At 41.5% G+C, this 16,816-nt stretch overlaps 2 protein-coding genes and 1 non-coding gene across 3 annotated transcripts; 1 reads left to right on the top strand and 2 right to left on the bottom strand.

Annotated features, from left to right (window-relative positions):
• Positions 1-2,137: 2,137 nt before the first annotated feature.
• On the bottom strand, positions 2,138-2,278 carry LOC123769561 (U4 spliceosomal RNA). The gene has a single exon (XR_006774269.1). It is a non-coding gene; the product is annotated as a U4 spliceosomal RNA (small nuclear RNA).
• Positions 2,279-4,315: 2,037 nt separating this feature from the next.
• Positions 4,316-4,916, bottom strand: LOC138358779 (gastrula zinc finger protein XlCGF57.1-like). Its single transcript, XM_069316953.1, has 2 exons — positions 4,593-4,916; positions 4,316-4,381 (listed from the first exon to the last, which is right to left on the bottom strand). Exons 1-2 carry the CDS (start codon positions 4,914-4,916, stop codon positions 4,316-4,318), a joined length of 390 nt encoding a protein of 129 aa, XP_069173054.1.
• Positions 4,917-7,441: 2,525 nt separating this feature from the next.
• LOC123768582 (D-beta-hydroxybutyrate dehydrogenase, mitochondrial) lies at positions 7,442-16,605 on the top strand. Its single transcript, XM_045759233.2, has 6 exons — positions 7,442-7,563; positions 7,708-8,089; positions 8,493-8,645; positions 11,521-11,673; positions 12,078-12,273; positions 14,983-16,605. The coding sequence occupies exons 2-6, from the start codon at positions 7,747-7,749 to the stop codon at positions 15,143-15,145; spliced, it is 1,008 nt and encodes a 335-aa protein (XP_045615189.1). The 5' UTR covers positions 7,442-7,563; positions 7,708-7,746; the 3' UTR covers positions 15,146-16,605.
• The last annotated feature ends 211 nt before the right edge of the window (positions 16,606-16,816 follow it).

Here is a 16,816-nt window from a genome sequence, read left to right as displayed (position 1 = left end):
CTACAACAAAGAATCTACCGCCTCCTTGACTTTTCGTCGAAAAAAAACTCAAGCAATTCACAACCTCCAAGCTGTAACAAGTGACACAACAGAGCGGATAACCAAGATTAAGACCGAGGACACCCAACCAAGACAATCCTTCAAAAACTAGAAGAACACATAAATCTCCTCAAGATGCACCAGGGGGGCCTCTGAAGATAATATAGAGCAACAGCAACTGCACAACTCTCTGATCACTAGCTCTGCTGATCTGCCAGACGAACAAAAAGATGAGAACTGCACTAATGTAGCCCGGGACTTAATAATTCAAAGATTAAAGTTAACGTTGATATCAAATTCGCTATCAGGTTAGATAAAAAAAAAAGTCACCGTAATGCTAGGCGAATGCTGATTAGACTCGCAAATCCCGCTGCGAAATATGACCTCATTCAATCAGTTGCACGTCAAAAAACCACCCTTCATGTAAATGAGTGCCTTACCAAGCAGCGTGACTCCCTCCTCTACAGGCTGCGTCAAATTCACAAACAAAACTTAAGTCTTATCAAGCAGTGCTACACTAGGAATGGAACGAACATTGTAAAGAAGTGCAGGAAAACTATAAAATAAAATGTGATCGACAACAAATGGTCTTCTTTAATGACTGTGCATAACTGAAAGCCAGCATTCTTCCAAATGCCAATACTGAAAATATCTCATGAGTGACCAAGCCTTACCTAGGTAAGGTTATCTTGGACAGTATTCAAGATGCTGTCTTTCACTCTTTTGGTTAAATAATGCTCACTCATCCACAAAAGTTCCTAACTTCTCAGTAATGTCTCCATATACTAACGTAAGCATCTACCTCAGTATCTTAGCAAAAGCGTACTTATTCATTTTGTTATATTTATTACCATTAAGTTTAATGAGAAAATCCGTAGGAGCCATGATGAGGATTCGACCCGATGTATTGTGTGTGGTCCCACGCACACACATAAATCCAGACAATCAGACCATGACATGGTAAAAGGATTGCAACCTGGAGTTCAGTTGAACACACGAGGGTTTCCTGAGGCTTCCACTGAAGCCGGAATAGGAAACCGGCCTCAGTGGAAGCCTCAGGAAACCCTCGTGTGTTGAGCGGAACTCCAGGTTGCAATCACTTTACCATGGTTTAATGTGCAAGAGAGCAAAAATAAATACCACACACCTGCAGGGACCAACCTGTGGCCACACACGACATACCCCCACTTACCCTCACTGACTTGGGGGCCCATGAATTAGTGTAAGCTAGTGCCTGTTGTCCGTGACGTAAGATCTTATTGTACATGTTAACGCAAGGTACCGCACACTACGTGCTATAGGAGCGGGTTTATCAAGTAGTACTACACACTACGTGCTATAGAAGCTGGTTTATTAAGTGGTACTACACACTACGTCTATATGAGCGGGTTCATCAAGTGATACTACCCACTACGTGCTATGAGAGCGGGTGTATCAAGTGGCACTTGCACACACTACGTGCTGTAAGAGCACGTAGTCCTGGCACCCATAGTCATGAAAAAGTAGTCAGTACATGACTATTGCATGAAATACGACCTAATTACGAAGCTGAAATATTATCTCTAAGAGGTTTAACCTTTCTTCTTCCTCTACACTTAATATCTTTAGAGACTATGTGGGGGATCATAGATGCCGCATCCTCCCCAAGATTTACACCTTTACCAAAACAAGAAATGACGTGGGCAATATAATCAATAAGAGATTTCACAGTATATCATATGATTACCTTTTGAATGTGAAATGTAGAAATTTGATATCAATCAAAATTTCCTAAACAATTTGAAGACGGTAAAAAATGAAGCCATGAGAATAATCCCAAGATTATTCTCATGGCCCAAGTAATACTATTACTGAGATAATGATGAAATTATTGAACATACAGAGTACAATATTGAGGATAATGTTGAATTTCTATACAGAGCTGCATACTAATATGCAGCTTCTAAAGCCACTAATACGCACAGCGTTTTGGGCAAAGCGAGAGAAGTACTAGGAGTAGTAATGGAAATTCTGCCCCTTGACTATAAGGTTAAACATCTTTCATGGAAAAATATAATGAAATTTCCGAAAAGTAACTATTCACAATGAACTATAGAAGCCCTTGAACGGGCTAACAAAAATTGCCGTAGCCGACGCTTTAACACGCCGACCCAGCGGGGTATTGGTTAAAGTTTTCAACTAGCAATAATCGCACCTCGGATGTACCTCATTGGTTACGATACTGCCACTGCGCAAAGCTGTCAACCTATTGGACTATATGCACCAGCCTCCAAAAACTGCGGACCAAATTCTACTACCTGTTTTCCATGTTATTACTTCTTTGACGTTATTTAAAGAATAAATGTTTTGCTAAAACTTTATTTATGTTCATAATTCAGTTTAATTTTGATTATTATATTAATATTTAATTAAGCGTTTGGTCACTTGCATGGAAACTATCATATGATTTTGTTCTGCTCAGTCATGAGAAACCTTTACGAAAGAAAACGCGCATCGAGTGGAAGGAGTAACTTAAGAATCATCTAAAAACTTTATTCATATCAAATCAAATGTTTATTCAGGTAAACGTACATACATAGAGGATTCGTTACAAACATAATGTTGGATTTAAAGATAGAGCTAGTACATACAATACCTAAAGCCACTAGTACACATAGCGTTTTGGGCAAGGTAATTACCTAAGTGTAGTTACAGAATGAGAGCTACGCTCGTGGTGTCCCGTCTTCCCAGCACTCTTTGTCATATAACGCTTTGAAACTACTGACGGTCTTGGTGAGGTGAGGAAAAAACACTTAGACTTTAACAACTTATATAAAAAATCCAAACAACATTGGCTTCTCCAATATCTGGTAACTTGTCTGTAATGATCACTTATACCATTAAATGATAATTCAATTTTGGTTTATACATAAAAGTTAATAATCACTAATTTAAAGATATTTTTTATATAGTAATTAAAAAATGTTTGATACAGGTATCTGTAAACAAATGTCATAAGTAATTAAAAAAAACAATGGAAAAATTAACCAGTAAATAGCCATAGGCTAACTACCTTGAACGCAATACCCTTCAGCATATTTAAATTTTTTGAGTCAGACATACTGTATATAAATCCACAATAGTAGTGTAAAAAATGCCAGTCAGGCTAATATGGACATATATATATATATAAATCCAAAATACTAGTGTAAAAAATGCCAGTCAGGCTAATATATAATTGCCAGATATAAGGTAATATAATTACTACTCAAACTAACAATTTTTATCAGGCCAATATAATTGCCAGGTTATGCCGACATAATTGCCAGAATAAAGCTAATATAATTGCCAGTTAGGGTAATAATATTGTCAAATCAGGCTAATGTAATTGCTAAGTTTGACCTAATATAATTGCCAGGTTCAGGCTAATATAATTGCCAGGTTCAGCCTAATATAATTAGCAGATTAAGGGTAATATAATTGCCTGTCAGGATAATATAATTACTAGTGAGGGAAATATAATTGCCAGACTCAGAGTAATATAAATGTGAGTCAGTCAAATATATCCTAACTGCTGAGGTTTGGTTAGAGTAATATATATATATTTCTGACTTGGAAAATGATAAATGCCATAGTCAGGACAGTATAACTTCTGAAGTTAGACCAGACTCAGGCAAATACGTATGATGAAGGTACCTGAAATAAATGTCAATCAGGATAATATACAGTATATCAATTTTAGAGCGAGTTCAATGTCGAGTCATGAAGCAAGACAACCTGGGAAAAACTTTGATATTTCTAAACAGGCAACTCAATTGCTCAAAAATATGCCTAAACAAAAATATTACAAAAGGACATCAGTTTGTGAAAGAATCTAATGAGCTTTTATTTCCTGAATAAACACTAACTTCTATTTTTCCTGTCAATAAAATGTTCTCATCTTAAATACATTGCAAACTGTTTTCTACACCCTGCTCCAATGTTTATTCATATGGTTATTACAGTAAATATGTCCTTAACTTAGCTACACACACTTTATTATATTTTAAATACAATACAGTATATTTCTTAATTTTTAAGAGAACCAAATGAGGAAAGCACATTATTATTATTAAAATAAATATGCACAAAAATCTAACAAAACTTGATATTATCTTACTTTGCTAAAACAAAGAAATATTTCTTTACCTATGAACAATTTCTAGTTTTTCTACACTGGCAGGTTCCCCTGGTGCTTGCTTGGTCTATGAGGTGCATTTATCTTCTATACCAACAGCTTTCCTGGTGCTTGCTTGGTCTACAAGGTGCACTTATCTTCTATACTAACAGCTTCCTTAGTGCTTGCTTGGTTCATGAGAAGCATCTAAGTTTCATAAAAAAACAAAATATTAAATACCTTCATAGGATGTCCAACTGACAAGGTGAGAGCACAATATTTTCAAGATAAAGTTCACAATTTCCAAATTGTATGATAGGATAATAGTCAGCTAATGTACTAATATGTGTTATTATACTTTAACATTCTCTGAATCATCTCACACACTCATAATATTTAGCCTATCATCCGAATGTACCATCCTATGCCTCTTCATATTTCTAAGTTGACTAAATCTCTTCCCACACTCTGGACACTCGTGAGGTTTATCACCTGAATGCACCACCATGTGCTTTATTAAAGTTCCACGTTCTCTAAATCTTTTGCCACACTCGGCACACTCAAAGGGTCTTGCATCCGTATGCACCATCAAGTGCCTCTTCATGTTATGGAGAAGACTGAATCTCTTCCCACACTCTGGACATTGGTGAGGTTGATCACCGGAATGTACTAACATGTGCCTGTTCATATATCCAAGCTGACTGAATCCCTTCCCACACTCTGGACACAGGTGAGCTTCCATCTTTATGATTGGTGCAGGTTGTGTGAAGGTTTCTCCTCGGAATGACTGTAAGAGCAGAGATGTTGAGATGTCGACGCTGGAGCATCAGTGGTGACGGCTTGATTGTTGTGTCTAATAATTAGACTTGATGTGAGAACTTGGCAGCTGATGCTTCTTCTGCTTCTTTATGATAAATACAGGTTACCTGATAGAGTTCCACAAACGATCAGGTGTGGAAACTCACTGGATAGTGTTGTTGAACGTTGTAATCGCCGACGCTTACACTCCAGTGTCTAGTATTTCATTTTCTTTATATCATGTGTTTTGGGTACACTATTATTTTTTTTTATATTTATACATGAAGGTACATTGGGTTTATGACGGTACATAGCAATGATGTTTTTACATTCTTGTAAAACATATTTGTGGAGGCATTCTAGACCTCTGTGTTGGTTTCAACGTCTCTCACGTCAAGTTCAAGTATGTTTATTGAGATAAGCAATAAATACATCTCAAAGGGATAGAGTAGCTTAGGCTATTTCTACCCCCCTCTACTTCAAGTCCCTCAAGGGGCGCACAAATTCAGTGAGTACAAATAGACATATAACAGTACAAGAATCCCATTTAACATTGCATACAGCAAGTACAGCATATAATTGTTACACTCTTGGGGCAAAATTCTTGAAGCATTGAAGCTTGTAGCTCCTAAGTATACTGTCTATTATACCATTATCACACATCCAAACAATTTGATGTGGTACACTATTTATTTCCTTATTTCTATATTTTTCAATAAGGTGACACTCTAATACATAATGTTCTAAGGTGTGGGCGTGCGGCATACTACATAATTTACACTCCTTATCTTTTTCACTGACATAAACACCGTATTGCCAGATATATTTATATCCTAATCGTAATCTCATGTAAATTGAATCCTTCCAAGTAGACTTTCCTTTACCATAAGTGAAGGACGAATTTGTATTTATTATTGAATAATTCTTAAGTGTGTTACTACTGTCCACCATTGCCATTCTCTTTATCATTTCTTCACCCTCCTGAATCACCTTGAGTCTTGTTTTTATTTGTTTCAAGGTTAACTGACATACAACATCAACAAGAGTTTTTTCAGTGGCTCTCTTCGCTATGTCATCAACTACCTCATTCAACAGTATTCCCACATGTGAAGGGATCCACATGAATCTTACTTTATACCCAGTTTTTTCTAGTCTCTTAACATTCTCTCTACACTCTATCACAATATTCTGATATACTGGGCGTCTGCTATTTAAAGACTCTAACGCTCCTCTGCTGTCAATAAAGAAGCAAGCATTTTTACCACATTTGACTACTTCCTGTAGTCAACAACTGAAGTTGTTAACATCAGTGGGATCACCACATTTGTGGACAGGGGTTACTCTCGTTTTTTTTTTTTAGAATTTTCTGAGGTTGGAAGAAAACGTGCTCAGATTGGGGACTTGTTTATTTTTGCGCGCGCAGCTTGGGCGGTTAAAGTCAGCTTCCAGACATACGTTTTCTCTTCCTCAGAAATGTAACGTTAAAGTTTAATCAACATCATCAACGTTGATTCTTCGAGTAATTAACAGTACACTTGGATACTGTACCCACTGGAGTATTGAAGCATGAAGCGAACAGTTCCAGGAAAGTTATATGCATTACGTTCTGGTTGTATAAGCCTCGTCAATAGTCCGTATGGACACAAATGATACATTTTCTAACAAAAGACATTTTTAGAATATTTCTTCTCTGACACCAGTTTAATATATGGAAGATTCTCACATGGTGAAGTTTATTATCTGAGTTTATCTCGTGTCAAAGCTGACGTTAGAATGTGGAAGTGTGAGACATAAGTGATTATAGCATATAGAGAATAAGCCACAATAACGCGGATAAAATAAACAACTGAAGACACACTTATGAAAGGCAAGTAGTGACGATTCTGTCTATCCTGGACCCTTACTTAGTCGCAACTGGAACTAATGTCTTGAATTAGACACAAGGTCAGTCTAACTTATAAACGTAATGACTAAGAAAGGGAAGAAGGAGGAGTAAACATCTGTCTACCGAACTGAGAGAATAAAAGTGTACAGGTAGGTGTGGGCGAATGAAATAGTGGCGAAGTAGGGGATCGTACACCCCGTCCTTAGACCAAGTTCATTCCATCCAGCGGTCGACCCCAAAGATGCATTCATCAATTTTTACATGCTGTTTATTCAAAACAGGCATTTTCTCAAATATAAATTAATATTATAATATATTAGCATATTGTGCATATATGGGCATAGGTTAGGTTAGATGTTTAGGTTAGGTTAGGTATTTAGGTTTTGTTGGCGATTATTTGTATTTGTAGTATATGGGTGAAACATTTACAGCGTTGTGGTTCTAATAAAAGACGTCAGCGAAGCACTTGTTTCGGAAGTGTTCGAACGAAATCAGTTGTGAGTCGTGTGTAAACCGTTTTTCATTAATAAACAAGGGGGTTGGCGGGTGCATGGAATCACTTTTGGGTCTTTCTTTAGAAGACGGGCTGCTGAGAGGTATGTTGAAAGCTTCGGGACGTTCCGGACAGCCAAGTGTGAAGCTGAACCAAGGTAACGTGGGGCAGCACCAGAGCGGAACCTACAGAGCGTGATTGGCAGTTAGTGAAGTAGGTTTATCCTTAGTTTGTTCTCCGAGTGGTTCTATTTCCTCGAAATAGAACCACTTTTACGTTCCTTGTAAAGATAGTTTCGTTACATACTTGGTACGTTTACCTCTAATTATAAATTTATAGCCTAATTTTTTTTTCTAGTTCGTGTTTGTGAATCCCGTGACTAGTAGGAAGTGGCCTATGAACATGGTGCATCCCAACACAACTTGGTCGGCTGCGCCTAGCATAATCAACAAGGCATACTTTACTAGTGCTGGACTGAAGAAGCTTATCTGTAGGGAAGTCCGTACTAGCGGGCGGATAGTGGTGATCACTGGGTGTGACAGTGGGATTGGCTACCAGCTGGCAAAGTGCGCCAGGTCGTGGGGGTGGACCGTGGTGGCCACTTGCCTGGATCTGGAGGGAGAGGCCGCGGTCTCACTCCGTCAAGCTGGGGTCCACACCGTCTATCTTGACTTCACTAAACCAAATATGCTAGATTGTCTCTTGGATAAGCTACGCCAGCTAAAGGAAGAAAACCAAGGCGAGTAGTCTTTTGTGTTTAATGGGTTACAAATTGTATATCTAGATTTGTCTGTATGGTAATAGCATGTCTAGATCCTGCCCGAAACGCTGCGCGTACTAGTGGCTTTACAAGATTGTAAATACCATGCTATGTATTTTCTCAAACTCGGTACCGAGTTTGTACTTGGCAGCACTGCCGGTGACTGCTGCCTCGATAGTGGCGGCTGGTTGTCCATATTAAACGGCTAGTGTCTTTGCAACTTGGACATGCATTATTTTATGTTGAGCATTCATAAATTCAAACTAGCTGCTATAATCTAAAATGTTAAAGTTTACACTAGTATGCTTTGGTAGTCATGGCTGACATAATACCACTGCGACCATCACCTGGTAATGTGACTGTTCTCAACTCCCACCCACAGTGTTGTGGTGTCTAGTCAACAACGCCGCGATGATCACGTATGCCTTCCTGGAGTGGCATACGAGCCCCATGGTGGATGATCAGGTCAAAGTTAACCTAACGGGCTCCATAGAAATGACTAGAGCCCTTCTACCAGTCATCAGGGAAAACCAAGGCAAGTAGTCTTTGGTAATGTTTTTACTAATTACTAGGCTTGCTTGTATGTTATGATTAATCTCTAACCCTTCCCACCCTAAACCTCATTCCATTCTCCTGCCGTCATTCCTGAAAGGGAGGAGGAGAGTCCAGGGTGGACTAACTTGCCGTTCACTTGATGTGTACTAATATTAAATGACACGATGGAGTTTTCCAAACGGTGGTAAACGCCCTCTCCTTGTTTGCCTTGCTAAATTCACGGGTCGCTAATTCTTAGTGTTGGTGCTCGCTAGTATATTCTCGCCAGGTTGTATTCAATCATGACTCGTCATAAAGTTTACATATCAAATGGATAAATGAAGCCCTAGTGAAAATAACTCAAACCATTAAGTTTTTTACGGAATGTAGGAAAGGTGGGAGTTAAATGGATTTGGTACAATGTTCTGTTCAGAGTCGTTTAGAAAGAACGGGATAGTAATGGTAGGCTATGTAGTTTGCAAACGGTGCTTCCTGCCAAATCTTTTTTTTTTTTTTTTTAAATTAAAACTGTAGAAGTTTTACTTGGCTATCTAGTCTAATAACTATAAATTTGCTAGTTCACTCGCCAATCTTGGGTCCCAAGGAAGTGTTGCGTTCCATATCTTTTCACCTCCCAGTGCTAGCAAAATCTTGCTACTATTATACTTAATCTAGTTAGACCCAGTAGGGTCTAACTAGGGTGTTTATATAGCTTCAGGGCACCAATCCCCCAGCCACTAGGCATTGCAAGAAGCCACCCTTAAGCATACCTGATACACATAAATGGCAGATCTCGTCACAACCCACAAGATATAACAATAGCATAAAAGAATTTTAAATTTTTAGTTTTTCGTATATGGGACACGAAAGGAGGTGCACGGTATATCATTAAACTAAAGTTAAAGGCAAAAAAGCTGCCCAAGCGGCAGGATTGGTGACTTGACAGCAGCATACATGGAAAAAAAACTGCAGTGGAAGCTCCTAACAAGGCCCCGGAGTGGGTGGGTAGTAATGTATGCACAGGGGGGGTCTCGCCGGCCGCCGCCTTACCCACTCGTGGGCTCCGGCCAGGTCATCCACCCTATTGTGAGAAACCATTTGGAGAAGTGGTACTCCAGATGACTACTCTGCTTAGATAGTTGGTTGCCAGCTATCCTGGCTGTGGTTAACCTAAGACTATATTGACCCTTGTGCACCCTGTACAGTGATCCTGGGAATAGGGTGGTCTAGCTGCCCCCCTTGATGTGGTCTTGGACCATATATATTCTGTAGATGGAATATGTCCAGGTCAGGGCTTTCAGAGCAAATCTAAAGGTTGCTCTTAGTCCCATATCTTGAAGATCTCGCACACACTCCTTGCATCATCCTCTCCAATTAAGGGATATCAGAGGCAGATGCTGTGTGCTTCCTGGTATATTACCTGACCTTTTTGAAAGATCTCTGGGGTGCCGTACTTGTCGCACTTGCTCTGATATGGGCGGGAGAGTGGAAAGTTGTCAGCAGAGACCTGGGTGTCTAATATAAACGCCTCGTCACCTGTGCAAGCCATGTCAGGCTTGCAGAAGGTCCCTCCATCCAGTATACGGACTTCACGTTCCACCTCAAAACATCTTTGCCGCAGGCGGCCGGCTACGAAGAGTGTCATGACGTTTCACCCGAGCCTCATGTGTTGTAGCATGTCTGAGATGTGGCCCAGGGTCCCTGGTTTCTGGCAAAGTATCGCAGAGACGAGAAGCCTCGGGTGAACCCCTAGTTGCTTTAGATGGAGTGGCTACGGCGTTTGCCTTGATCTGGATGGCATGAGCAAACTTCCTCCGTTTAGCAGAAGAGTACCGGATGAGATTTTTAATTTCCTGTGCAAATAACTTGCAGCTGAGCCATGTTGTATCATGCTGCATGTGAAGTTGAGCTGGACTTGGGTATGAAGTTTTAAATGGTCGAATTTTGGGAAGTTTTGACAAAAGCAAACTCGTAGACACTAGTGGCAGGAAGCCATTGGCTTGTTGGATGACGTTATAAACCTTTACACAACCGTGATCAGACAACACTAAATAATTACTAGCTAATGACTTAATTGACGAGAATTAGGTTGGGAGAATATTTAGGCAGATGCCTCTAGGAATAAAATTTTAGTAATGGTGAACGTTTAAATTGTAATCTGAAAGAACTGCTAAAGTAATACTATAACCGGCAGCTCCCCTGTAGTTGTCACAACGGACAGAAAATTGTGCAAAATTGACTTCAACTGATGGACCACTGTACAGAAAATGTAGTTAGCCAATATGATGTACTTCATCGTATTTTGTTCGTTGGGGATTTTGATGTTCAAACGCAATAAATTATAAGAGGTTGATTTAAGTGCCCTCTTTACACAGCCTAAATTACAAAAGATAATTCTGCAAATGCCTCGAATTAGCAAATTGTCTACTTGGTATTCTATAAGCCTGTAAGTCTGGTTTTCGTCTAAATCGATGTAAAGGTAACAATCTTGTAACTACAAAAGTTAGACTAGCTAGTACAGCTGGCTCTTTATCTAAGATCTTCAACTTTATTAAATAGCAAAATAGGCTTGTTACTAAAGATGTACTTGTATAAAAATGTTTGACTAGACTTGATAGCACAAAACCTTAGTGTTAATGTATTATACAACTAGTCTTATGAGCGCTAGTGACTGGCAGGAATCCTCGTAACATAAAGGAACCATAAATTTAAGGCTCGGCCGATAAGTTAATGCTTAGAAGGGATTGTGCTCACTGTGATCCCCAGTGGGGCAGCCATTACTAGATTGGGTTTGAAATAGAGCTAAAAATGGCAGTTATAACTTGATTCATAACCATTGGCTTCTTGCAAACTTCTAACCTTGAAACGTTTCTCAGGTCGGGTGGTGATGGTTTCTTCCCCAGCGGGGCAGATGGCTGGGCCTAATATGACAATCTACTGTGCCACAAAGTGGGGCATAGAAGGCTTCACCCAGAGTCTACGCTTGGAGTTGGATCACTCGGGAACCTCTGTTGTCCTCGTTAGACCATGTGAGTAATCTCAATCTTCTACAACATCTCATTTTCTAAGACTTTACTCAAATGATCGCTGTTTATATAAAATTCCTCAGATTTGTGCCAGTTCGGCAAGTTAGTCTTCAAAGTTTGATGGCTTTTTGAAATTTTCGTAATTAACTAGAGAATATAGTGCCACTTAAAGTATTCAGACTTTGGAGGGGGGAAGGGGGCCGTAAATTCCTGCAGTACTGTGCTGGATTCTGAGATTAGTTTTGATCAAATTTGAATTTCTTTTAAGAAACATGGAGATAGAAAAGTCTAACTATGAAAGTTGTTAATGGCGAACTGGCGTTGCTCTTGGCTAGAAAGATTCCCAATTTATTCAAATTTCCTTGCATGTTACTGTTGACAATTACTAATTCTACTAATTCTGTCAGGTAATCTCCCTAACCGCACTGGAATATTGAGCAAAAATGCTGCGCAGCTGAAGATGATGATTGAAGCTGCGAGTGAAGAGACTAGAAAAGCCTATGGAGCTGAAATGAGGGAGACACAGCTGGCGTTCGAGGCAGCCTTTGGCAATGTTTCCAAAATACAAGACATTAATGACCCGTTCCTCATAAAATGTTTCAGGTATTCTGATGCCTACACCACAACCTTTAATTTAATGAAGTTATAATATTTAGGTTAATCAATTTTTTTACCGAAATTGTGATAAAACATTAATTTAAAATGACTTGTAACATGGTATCTTCCTCTTCAACCCTCTCCCCTAACTTTTCCCATTGACTGGCATGTTTATACATGCCGCAGGTTGCATTTCAAATGGGGAACGTGTAGCGTGCCGGTGATTGCCTTTTCTGAAGTAGCAGTTGCTTTTAATTTGCCCTTGGTTTAGCTCGGAAGCCATTTGTTTCATGGTTTAAGTTTTTGGAGAATGCTAGATTTAAATTTGTCGTCCACACTTTCCTGCTCCATGGGACAGTCCTGTCCTATTATTTTTGTGGCCTGCTGCTGTCCTCGCCAATTTTGCTGGACAACTTTTTGTTTTTCTTCCCCCCCCCCTCCCCCCCCGTCTTCTCATTTCTGACTGTCATTTCCCACTGTCCTTGTGCCCGTCTTGATCATTCGTTTGGCCTTTTTTGATGCCCGGATGTTAGAGGCATACTCTTGCAAATGTAAAACTGTAGTACCCAACGTCTCGAACGAGGGGACCCTTTTATTGTCAATCCTCCTTTAGTCACTGAACCTGATCTCGACGGACTGACGGTTCTTAAGGTGGCGTTTGTGGGGGCGCATACTCACGACGCACCCCTAGGGGGGGGGGGGCGACGGCAAGATCGGCAACATGTCTCGTGTTGGGTGTCCTGCCTCTAATTGTGGTGGGTGTAGGGGCACATTCGTGAAAGTCTTTCCTCTCGTCTGTCGATTAATGTTCCTCTTTTTACCTGCTCGGGCTCGTGGGGTGGGCGACCAAGCCTCAGAGTCGGCCTGTGTTGGAAGACCGGGCTCTGTAGCCCCTGCTGCACTGGGCCCCGACCTTGTTCCTCCTTTGACCCTCCTGACTACTCTCCCTTCCTTTGTGGTTGGGTAGAGCCCCAGTGGCGACCACCTCGTCCCCTGGCACGGCTCGGTCTCTAGTAGTGATTGACTACTGTGCCTTTTAACACCTCTGGGGGTTCTCAATATCGTCCTTACCACGGCCGCACTCGCTAGATTCCTTCCCGTGCCGATGCGTTTAAAGCCTTGCTTCGTGGGCCAAATACTTTGATCTCCCTCTTGATTCTACTACACCTGACGCTTTCTCCCGCCACAGATACTTTGTTGATTCAGTAGATGTTTCGTTACCTTCGACCCCACCCGTCTCGGTACAGGTGTTGTTGCTGCTGCTACTCTGGATGCAGCCTCCCACTTGGCCGCCTTTTCCTGCCATGGCGAGACCCCTTGTTAGTCTCAAAGAACGCTCGGTTGAATACCATTGTTGGCACTATTCTCCTCCCGCCCCATGTGTCGACTGGTGTTTACAATCTGCGGGACTGCCACGAAGATATTCGGCATGTCCCCGAAGCCTAAGGCCATTCTGTCCTCCAGGTGGACTCTCTTACTCGTCCCTCTCGTGGTCGTCGCCTTCAACCCCGTCGGGTTGTGAAGATTACCTTTGACGGACCCTTCAGTCCTGTTATTCTTGCTGGTGCCAGATGCTCCGACTAGGAGTACGTTCCTTCTCGGCTCTGTAATAAGTGCTGGAGGTTTGGACATGGTGCCCTCCAGTACTGTCTGTCCTGTGTGTGGGGACGAAGGTCACTCTAAAGTCGGAGTGCACTTCTCCCCAGGCTCGCTGCCTAAATTGCGGTGATGCCCACCCTACCTTCTCCTGCACATTTATACACTACCAGCTTGAGGCAGCCGTCCTCAACCTGAAGCACCGGGAAAACTTGTCTTCCTGAAGCGAGGCGCCACGTTCGCCATCTTTTCCCCTTGTGCTAACGTCTCTTGTGGTCGCGTGGTGTTCTCTTCCCCTCCTCGTCCTTCCTCAGTCTCGTAACCGTTTCTGGGCCTTAGACCCAGACACGCCGCCCACCACCACCACCACCACCACCACCACCCACCACTACTACCTCCACCTCCTTCTGTTCCTTTGCGTTCTGTCCCGGAGGGTCCCCCTCCTGTCTGCCTGGGGTTCCCTTTCTGCCCCAGTCTGTTGTCTTTCTCGTCTCCCTCCGATCCTCCTTCCCATCCTTCTCCTCCGTCTCTTAGCTCTCCACGCCATCTGTCGGTGCGGGCTGATGTCCAGAGAGGCATACGCTGTTCTCTACATTCCTCCCTGGTCCTGTCTAACTCGATTATGGTTGCCTTGCTTACTCGTCCGCTTCTACTCTTCGCCGTCTTGATGCTTTGCACTATGCTGGGTTGCGCTTCAGCTCTGGTGCCTTTCGTTCGACTCCCGCCCTCAGCTTGTATGCTGACACTGGTTTCCTACCTTTCCAGGACCGCCATGACAGCTGCCTTCGCTATCTGGCGTGATCCTTGCAACATCATTCCTCTCGCCTCTGTTGTGCTTTGACTTTTACCCCTCCTGTAGCTCCTGTTCCTCTTCACCACCTTCCTCAACATAGCTCAAGCTACTTAGAACGTTTTTGTTCAGAGTAGCTGAATAAAAAAAAACATGCGCATAGGCCTAATTAGAGAACCCGATGCCTCTATGGTAACTGGAGGGGTCGGGGTGACAGATCATGCACATTACACTACGTTAAATTTTATCTTCGTTTATTGTCGCCTTGTCTACACAAATTGCATATTTATAACTTTTTAAATTTTAGTAATGAGACTTATCCTCGCCAGGAGAGCCATGATGAGCAAGAACCCTGCCCACTGCTACTCTGCCGCACCACTGGTGGTACGCTCGTCCCTGGGGCTCCTCCAGATGCTCCCTTCTGCATGGCTCCACTTCCTCCTCAAGCGGGGCGTTTATATTAAGATTTTAAATCTTGCTAGAAACTACTAGAATGTAAATGACATGCTACAGTGGTTCACAACATGGAGGGGCGGGGACGGTGAAGGGGAGCCTGGGTTGTCCTTCGTTATTTTAGGGTTTAAAGGATGTTTCGGAGTAACTGAAGACATTATGGTAGTTTTTTTTTCTTAGTTACTGCCCCCCCCCCCTTTTTCACCCTCCTACCTCTAGGTACAAGGTGGATGTCCCTAGCAAAATATTGACCAACCAAGAAGTATACAAGATTTGTCCCTGAATTATGTTCAGGGGTAAAGCTGTATACTAAAGATAGAGTACATGTGCATCCTGATAGGCAAGTAGGTACATTCTAAAGTGTACGAGTAAGCTACGAGAGACTTAAAAGAACACCATGCTAGTATAGTTAAATTTGGAGAACCATGAATGTTACTTCCTAAGTGAAGAATTAGAGCCTGGGAGTGCGTGTAGTTCACCTGCAATAAGCAGGTCTGTACCACATGCCAGCTAGGTGACATTTGCCAGTATGTCATTCAACGATGTAGGAAATTCGCCTAATGCATAAAGACTGATGCTGATTAGAGGCTGCGACAGTATAGAATCTAGCTATCACAATACTGTTGATGTGGTAAATATCAATATTGCTATGTTTAGTATGAAGACTAAATGCACAATTCTTTTCACTAAGGAAACCTGAACATATTTCCTCCATAACCTTGATATCGCTGTTATGAACTTTTGTTCACATATTGGCATAATTAGTAATGTTTAGCGTCTCTTGAGTATCCTGTGCCTTTGATGTTACTACAGTCTCCCCAGCTTGGGCATTATTTGCTTTTACTCCATCATAGTGCCTTAATTTGTATTTATTAAATAGGTCGAGCAAAAAAGTTGTTTTTCTTAAGTCGGTTATGTATCTTTCACAACTGGCGAAATTGTAAGGAAGACGAGGGAAATCTGTAATTGTCTAATCCTAATATGTATGAAAAGGTGGTGGGGGGGGAGGGGTGGTGCTGTAGTTGACTTGCCATCTAATCTATAAAATTTGTGTAATTGCTAGATATACCAATTACGTGATTAAAGCAATAACTTAATCACCCTTTTTGTAAACAAAATTAAGTCCTTGGTTCGAAGATGCTACCTAAAACACCTGGAATGTAAAAGGGGAAATCTAAATTATGAGCTATGGTAACTTGTATATTAAATTTTAGGCCACTGAAGCTCTTGCCATTAAATCTAAAATAAAGCTGCAAGGTGTAACCCTTAAGAATGTTGATAGAAACCACTGTTAATGCTTATGATGTACATTCATAATCATTGTCAGCTGTACAGTCTTCCACAGTTCGGAGGTTATTACATAGTAAGGTACAGATGTAATTGAGATGAATAACCTTACTAAGGCCTCCCCCCCCCCAGTGTAACAAGTTCCGGCTATATACTATGGACATATACTTATTTACCTGAAATGCAACTTAATATATTATACTGCTACATAATCTGTTTTAATTTAACCAAAGTACATGTTGTATTTCATAGTCCCCCTCCGTGGTGTCGCCTTGCCGTGGTGAGGGGCTCGCGTACACCTCCCTGGGACCGGTGTGGGTTACTTACTTGGAGGGGGGGCCCCCCCCCTCACCTGCCTCTTTGGGTGGTGTACGTGCAGGAGGACACCACCTAGGGGGCCTTGTGAACCATCGGACCACCCGC

This window comes from Procambarus clarkii, chromosome 86 (assembly GCF_040958095.1).
Source record: "Procambarus clarkii isolate CNS0578487 chromosome 86, FALCON_Pclarkii_2.0, whole genome shotgun sequence".
In the NCBI taxonomy this organism is placed as follows: domain Eukaryota; kingdom Metazoa; phylum Arthropoda; class Malacostraca; order Decapoda; family Cambaridae; genus Procambarus; species Procambarus clarkii.
This window is presented reverse-complemented; position numbering and strand designations above follow the sequence as displayed.

Coding starts and splice junctions, on each gene's coding strand:
- LOC138358779 (XM_069316953.1), bottom strand. CDS start 4,916: ATGGAAGCTCACCTGTGTCCAGAGTGTGGGAAGGGATTCAGTCAGCTT. Junction 4,382..4,592: donor ATATGAAGAGGCATAGGATG/GTACATTCGGAT, acceptor TATGAAACTTAG/ATGCTTCTCATGAACCAAGC.
- LOC123768582 (XM_045759233.2), top strand. CDS start 7,747: ATGAACATGGTGCATCCCAACACAACTTGGTCGGCTGCGCCTAGCATA. Junction 11,674..12,077: donor TGTTGTCCTCGTTAGACCAT/GTGAGTAATCTC, acceptor TAATTCTGTCAG/GTAATCTCCCTAACCGCACT. Junction 12,274..14,982: donor TTCCTCATAAAATGTTTCAG/GTATTCTGATGC, acceptor TATCCTCGCCAG/GAGAGCCATGATGAGCAAGA.